Source organism: Propithecus coquereli, unplaced genomic scaffold (genome assembly GCF_000956105.1).
Source record: "Propithecus coquereli isolate 6110/MARCELLA unplaced genomic scaffold, Pcoq_1.0 Scaffold310, whole genome shotgun sequence".
Classification (NCBI taxonomy): domain Eukaryota; kingdom Metazoa; phylum Chordata; class Mammalia; order Primates; family Indriidae; genus Propithecus; species Propithecus coquereli.
This window is the reverse complement of record NW_012148731.1, coordinates 1355552-1363615: the sequence shown is the minus strand read 5'-3', so window position 1 is coordinate 1363615 and position 8064 is coordinate 1355552. Positions and strand designations below refer to the sequence as shown.

At 33.7% G+C, this 8064-nt stretch overlaps 1 protein-coding gene across 1 annotated transcript in view; it reads right to left on the bottom strand.

Moving 5' to 3' along the window:
• Positions 1 to 905: 905 nt before the first annotated feature.
• The window catches only part of VRK1 (vaccinia related kinase 1), an 83033-nt gene continuing 75874 nt past the window's right edge, over positions 906 to 8064 (bottom strand). The window contains exons 12-13 of the mRNA XM_012650106.1: positions 6190 to 6280; positions 906 to 1317 (exon numbers count right to left, since the gene is read on the bottom strand). Coding sequence (XP_012505560.1) covers positions 1286 to 1317; positions 6190 to 6280 — 123 coding nt within the window. The 3' untranslated portion in view covers positions 906 to 1285. The remainder of the gene's footprint in view (positions 1318 to 6189; positions 6281 to 8064) is intronic.

Sequence of the window (8064 nt, the reverse complement as noted above, 5' to 3'; positions counted from 1 at the left end):
CTGTTTCCCATTTTTCAGTATCTGACCATTACAGTGATAAATGTTTCACATAACAACTAAATATCCACATCAGAAAGCCAAAAGTTTTAGTCTGTGTTGGTTCAGCATTTCTCAAACTTGGTACAACCTTGACAATGTTTGGTAAGCCTACATCCTCCCTTTACAATTATTTTCTTAATATTTTCTTCAAATTAACTCACTTTTTAAAAAGTGAAATACCTACTATAGACTTGTCCTAAGCAGTAATCACTAGTTTAATGTACTAGCTGTATTTTGATTACATATTAAAATACTTAAATATTTAAATGAATCTGTGTCCATGTAGCACCTAAAAACATTGTACATGCGATACATGGTAAGGTGTGCCCCCTACTAGAAAATATATTCCAATCGGAATTTCTCTAACAAAGTAAATTTTGAGGAATGTATCTTGAAACTGTTCACAAATATGTTAAAATTCCAAGCTCCTGTGCCTAAGGCAACTAAAAAAACTTCACATCTTAAAAATTTCTTATCATTAAAACACTAAGGTGCTTGGTTTACTGTACAAATATTACATGCCGTAAAAACAAAACTTGTAAGAAAAATAATCTCCTGTGAATGAACAGGCTATATATATGTCTAGTTCACAGGACTTACTTAAAAGAAGTCACTCTTTACAGAATCTTTGCCACCTCTTGATAATTTATCACCTGTTTTTTTGCCATACAGCTTGCATACTTATGTAATTCTTATGTAATCTCTTAAATATGTATATTTTCTTTCTCACAGACATACATACTCCACTTTTTCTTTCATATTCATTTCCCTTCTTTGTACCACCTGTCTCATATAGCAGGTGCTCAATAAATGTTTATGGACCAGAACAAAATCAATACAAATCAAACCTCATAACCATAACAAATTGTGTATTTGTTTCAAGCAAAAGAGATCTTTATTTTAAGTTTTGGATTTCCTTAAAACTGAGGGCTCTGTCAAACATTTTTATCCATTCTGGGAAATGTACAATTAGAAAAGTGCGTATCATAGTAATTTTTCTTGCACGTCCTTCAAAACCTCAAACACAGAAAGAGCATAACCTGAAGATTACAAAATTTCATAAATTAGCCTTTAATAAATTGTACAAAGTATTTTAATAAAAAAGTTTGTTTTCTGAAGACATTGGTATTTAATTATTATTCCCACCCCACAAGACTCACATGAAAATAAAACAATTCAAATAGAAAAGGAGAAAAACAATCAAATGAAAAGGAAGAAAAAAAAGTTCAAATTCACAGCATCTGAATTACTTCTGGACTCTCTTTCTGGTTCTTGAACCTTGAAGAAAAATCAAAGAAATTTAATCATGAATCAGTAATTTATAAAAGCAAAAGAACAAAAAATAGAAATATTCCTATATACAGTTGTTAATATTTAAAAATCTGATTGATAAGTTTGCAGAGATGAAATTTGCACACAAAAGTACAACTGTCAAATACCCTGAAAATCTTAGAAAATTTTTTCAATTTTTAATGTCAAAAAATACGCTAATAAAGCCTTTTTTAGCCATATAAAAACTCTTAAACTGATAAAAATATATCTAATTTATAGTGATAACAAAGTATTTCTCCCCAAAATTTTTATTGTAAAATTTAAAACATTAACACCAAATGTAAACTGTAGCAATAAGAAGCATTTATTCCTCGGAAGAAGCAACAAGGTTACGCGTACATGAAAAGCAAGGAAATTTATTCTAAATGAGTTGCTTTTTAAAGTCTATTAACTATACTTTTCAGGCAGGAGAGCACTCGACATTCTAAAATGGAAAGTCTTTTCCACTAGGAATAATGCAGATCCCAACTAAGTAGCCTCCTAGAAAAGCATCACATCTGAAACTTGTCTAAGTCTCTATGACAGTTCTCATCCAACTCTTTTTGGGTTAGAACAAATCAGTGATTCTCTGTTGGGAGCATGAGAATTCTGCCTCAGCAAGGAGGCTTTCCCCCTCAACTCCCACCACCCCCACTCCACCGTCAACTCTGAGCACAGCAGAGTCAGAAGGATATGCCTGATCCCAGCTGCCTAGGGCTAGCAAGCGAGGTGTGGCCGTTTCCTTCCCACTGCCTCGTGCTGCACTCTGCCAGCAACGAGCAGGGTCACCAGAGTGAGGGACTGTGAGATGCCCATAACTAATCAATGACTGAACTAAACAAAAAAGAGATCAACACTTCTTTTCTGAAAAGTATGAAACATTCTTTGAATCTGGCACAAAATTTCTACCACACATTGTGTAATAATAAACAGTCTCTAAAGGTTTTCTGATGAAAGGTTTATTTACTTCACTGGAAGGTCAGTTTAAAAGATAGTGCTTTTATTTTTCCAAGTTATAGTTTCTATTTTATTGCCATACAGCTCAATTAAAGCAAACCTCAGACTTACATGAATATCTTTTTTCCCTGCTACTCATAATACGTAACTATATAACGAACTATGATTGATTTAAAAATCTGGTTTTTCTTCAATTTTTGTGATGTAGCCTTCTATTAAAAATATCCTACAGTAGATTTTTAGGTTTTTATTTCAAGAATTTTGAAATTAATTCTACACACAAAACTGATAATGTGATAGTGAGACTGGCATAATGGGATATCACAAAATCAAGGACAATAATCAATATTATAATACACCTCCCTTGCAGTAAATTTTTGAAACTATAACATTACAAAAGACACTAAAATAACAACAGAGCTATATTAAAATTGCATTATTCTCATTAATGTCCTAATTGGACATTTTACTCTTAAATATCATTGCTGCTTTTCCCCTTCAATCTAAAGTTTCTTGCTGCAACTAAAAATGCTATCGCCACCTGAAATTTATTAGATAATCGGTCCTAAGCACCTTGGAGACTTTGCTGCATGTATCAATATTTTCCCTAATAATCAATTCTAATTGTTGCAGGAAAAGAAATCTATCTTCTTGTCTCTTCAAAATATAACCATTTTCATAATACACTAGTACTGATAAAAGGTCTAATCATAAGACTAATGTATCTATTAATAATTTGACATTTGAAAAATAACATATACAAGTTTGGGATACTCCTATGATTTTATAATGCAGAAGAAAAAAAACAAGTGGGAAATTTCTTTGCAGGGTGCCCTTAAAAATATCTATTTCTTGACTAGTCATGCTTTCCCCAAAGATTGCTCGGGAATGGTCCCAAATCCAAGGGGATAAGCGGCAATGATATTTAATTTAAGAGTAAAATGTCAACTTAGGACCTTAATGAGAATAATGCTATTTAAATATAGCTCTATCGTTGTTACTTTAGTGTCCTTCAAACATTCAAAAATAACACCAACAAGAGTAGTCTTCATTTTATGAACAGGAGGGACTAAGTATACTAGCCATAAATATCATGTCTACATTAACTAATTTTTAGCACAATTCTAAAATATTGGCATGGTTTTGAAATGCCAGAATATGCATGGTTTTTTAAGGCTTATCATTTTGTGAGGGGGAAAAATTACTTGCAGCAAATAACCAAATTTTCTCAATTGGTAAAAATTATGCCTTGCATAAAAATAAAAGGATTAGAGGCCTCTGTTCTTGAAAACCGCCCCATCACCCCCTCTCTTTCTTTGAGAAAACCCCACACAATACACATTTTGAAAGCTTTCAGAATGTGTTCTTACACAATAGACCCCCAACTATTCAAAATGAGTTTAGGTGTATCAAGAAAATTATACACGTTTTTAAAATGGTCTAAATAGATATTAAAGGAAAGTTGCTCCCATTTTGCTAGGCACAGCATTCTGAAAGATCGCACAGTGAGAAAAATCTCTTACCATATTGTAAATCATAAATTGTGTTTGAAAATAAAATTGTTAATGAAGAAACTGACATTTCTAAAGCTGCTGTTAGAGGTAACCATTCTTGAAATACGTTTATGAGACAAAATCTTAAAGCCCTAAAATACAGAACTCACTGAACTGTATTATATATTTCTTAAAAATTAAAAAATTCAAATGTAATAACGTTTCATCTCCTTCAAGTTACTTTAAACTGATGAATACAAAAATATACATTTATATGAACCCTTGGCTTTTTCTTTTTTACTGGAAGCAATAACATTTTACCATGTCAGGTAATATATCTCTCGTTTATGAATATTTTTATAGTAAAATACCTTAACTAGCCTTGTACTTTCAGGGAAAAAATTGCAATGGGAAAATAAACAGCATTTAAGTAAAGCACTTCAGAGTTTATATGAATAAGGGAGACTCTGATTATTTTTTATCTTCTTAAAAAGTTATGTCAAAAACAATCTGAATTGTTCTCCTTACATTATCCATGAATCTACTCTTTTGTCATTAATAAAATAACAAAAATACTAACATATTTTCTCATGGGAAAAACCATCAGTAGGGGACCTTACATTAAAATTTTAGGTATAAAAAAGCATTTTCATAATTATACTAGAATTTATAACCATTTATCTATCAAGACAAATACCTCTGGTGCTCATTAGGCAAAGTTCAGGTAACAAATGACATCCAGGCAGTAAAGAGAGACATGAGTCTTCCCCATGCACAGCTGTGACTTCGCCTTAGACTTAACGGGTATCAGCCTTACTAGGATGATGGAGGACCTTTCCTAAACTAAAATTGACAGTTTTAAAATTTAAAGGATTTTTTTAATAGTAAGAATATTACTCTATCTTTATAAATGCTCCTTAATTTTGTCCCCACTCACTGTCATAGCTGCTGCTGCTAGCCTCTGGCTGACACATGCTTCGATGTATTGCTCCTTGGGACTCCTCACTTCCTAATAACAAAACGAACAAGACAGGGGAGGAAGGGAAAAAAGACAGTAGCGAATGGAAGAAGGCAGCAGAAAAAAAAAGAGAGGGACTACTTCAAAACCTTTAGCCTCCAGAGTGAAGTTATATATTCCCTCTTCAGGTAATACAAGTATGCTTTGGGTAAAAGCAGATAAACCTAAGGATGTCCTACCCACAATATGTAAGGAAGAAAATGTTAATAAATCAGGGCAAAGATGATTCTCTTTCAAAAAAGTTGAATACTTTGCTTTCCACAAATATGCATCGATGCCACTGTCAAAGGCAAGGTTAAATACATCATTGGCCTTAATAGGGCACTTAGGCTTTAATAAAATTTCTAACAAAAATAAGCCTTTTTCCATTAGAAATCAAGAAATATTTCAGGACCAACAAAACAGTAAACAAACAAAAGGCAGACCAGAGAGAAATCTTTAAAAAAAAAAAAAAAAAAAAAAAAGCATGTGGACAGCACAGCACTGAATCTCTCCTCATTGAATCAAGTAAATCATACTTTAGAAAACTTGGAACACACTGACTGGCAGTTTATTAAACATACCAAAGTCCAACCTAGTTTTGCCCTTTGCAGATGTTGCCCTTAGCAGACGTTTGCTAATGTCATTTCTGAAACTACTCCATTATTGGAAGTGCCATCAATCCCGGTTTATAAGCGATCTGAGAAATTACTTCATACCTGGTTTTTTACTTCAAGAGCTTTGAAAAGTCAAAGCTTTAATTCCTTGCCTCCTAACTCGTTCAGAGAAAAGAGGAGTTGGCAGACTTTTATGGGGAACAATCAGGCAAGTGGAATTTGGCAGTTGCTATAAGCTCATGTCTGACTCCTAACATCCACTATCATACCAGAGTTACATGGGATCAGTGTGAGCAAGTACAAAGACACTGGCCTGAGAATTAAGAGTTCTGCTCTCCACCTCTAACCTTTTCATAGTAGCTCTATCATTTACTTTGTTTGTTTTTCCCTTTAGAGATGGGGTCTCTATGGTGCCCAGGCTGGACTTGAACACCTGGGCTCAATCAATCCTCCCACCTCAACCTCCAAACAGCTGTGACAACAGGCGTGCACCACCACGCCTGGCAGCTCGGTCACTTAAACACTCAGTGTCTTGGGCTCCAAATCTGCAAAATGAGGCTAGCTCCCCAGTCCCAACTTCCTGATTATTGTGAAGAGTAAATAACGTGTGTACAAAAGACACTGTGATACATACTATGCAAATATAAGATCTTATATGATATTTTCTTATAAAATCAAAATGTGATGACCCCCTGTAGTTAACCCCTCACCTAGTGGGAGGAAATGAAATTTGTGTCTATATATGGAAGAAGCTAAGCAAAACTGTTCAACTTACGGGTTTGTGGGGCCTCCTCTGTCTGTGTATTTGAGCATTCCATATCTTCAACACTAGATTCTGTGCTTTCTTCAATTTCTTTCTTTCGCTTCTTACACATAAAAATTTAAGAAAGAGAGAGAGAGATGTAGTCTGATGGTTAAATAAGTAAATATACAAACTTACCACACAGTATATATAAATGCACATAGGTACAGGTATGTCAAAACATACAAGAAGAATATTCATAAGTTCAGGATAGTGGTTAACTAAGGGAAGGGATGAAGGATGGAAGAAAATGGGAGTAAGAGAACTTTCAATTATACAGTCAGTCTGGATGGTATGTATATTTGTTGCATCCACCTCTAACTTTTCATGCTTTATATAGTTCATCATTGAAAGGTATGTTTTAACCATCACGACTGACCATACAGAAACTCTCTTTTAGGCCAGGCACGGTGTCTCATGCCTGTAATCCTAGCACTCTGGGAGGCCGAGGCAGCAGGATTGCTTGAGCTCAGGAGTTCGAGATCAGCCTGAGCAAGAGCGAGACCCTGTCTCTACTAAAAAAAAATAAAATAATAAAATAAAATAATAATAATTAAAAAAAAGAAACTCTCTTTTAAAACAAAGTGTTTTACAAACTTGCTATCACCCACCACTCACTCAGGCCAATGATACTTACAATGTGGGTGGGAGTGCTGGGGAGAGGATAATCTACTTGATGAATGGAAAAATATAGCTTCACCCTATATGTTATATAACTGGTTGTACCATACAACATTGTTGGTAAAATTCTATTCATCAATCAATAATGGAAAACTTCTAATAAATGTTTCTCTTTTGGCATACTTTTTATTAAAAGTTTAAGAAGGCCACAAGCCTTACTGAAAATGAATTGTCTTAAAAGTACAAAGCTCCCCTAAAATCCCCCAAAACCATCTGAATTTCCCACCATTTTCTCAGGCCTTTTCTGTTTTTCTAGTGGAGTGTTATTTAAGAGTTAGTACCTGTATTCTGTAATTATCCATTCTTCCCAAATGTTCGCTCAAATTCATTTTATTACTTTCTATTACTACAACCATTTTCTAACATATGCAGCCCTGTGTAAAGTTTTAAAATTTCTTAACATCTCTACACATGGTATAATTAGAAGAACATTAGTAATAAATATAAGACTTTATATTTTTCAAAACTTTATCCCATGTAGTTTTAAATTTAAATGGGTTAAAATCCAAATTTTAATTCAAAGTTTCTATAGGTTGCCTAAAATAAGTTTGCATTATTTAGAAAACCATCTGATATGTCCCAAATTTCACAGATTCACAATGTAAAAGAATGTCCTCATTTATATATTCTAACAGTTAATAAGTTAAACTTCATCTGAGCGTGTTCCTTGCTGCAAGCCATTTTGTATATAGCTAGAAAAGAGGATAATACCTGCTCACAGCACACTGTTCTTTTTCCTAATGGCAACCATGGGTTCTGTTCCAAAGAGAACTACATGGGAAAGCCGAACTCTACTCAAGCCACATTATCTTAAAATCTCCAAATGGTCAGAACTGTTATTACATATGTATTACAATTAATCCCACTGTTTGAAAATCATTGTTAAGGTGGCTGTGAAAAGATTATAACTTGGAGATACCTACTATGTTCTTAAAGAAAATGCTTCACATACATAAAAATAAAAACTTGACTAAACCTTTAGAAACTTTGAAAGGTATTCATTTAGCAGATTTACATATGGAGGTACTGCTTCTCAAAAATAGCTATAAGAGTGGCTATAACTTCATATAACTGATGAGAGAAGGGAAGAGTGCCTTACATCTTTCTTTTCCAAAGTGTTGCTTCATGATTACCATCTAAACCCTGCTGGGCTGAACAGATTGGTTC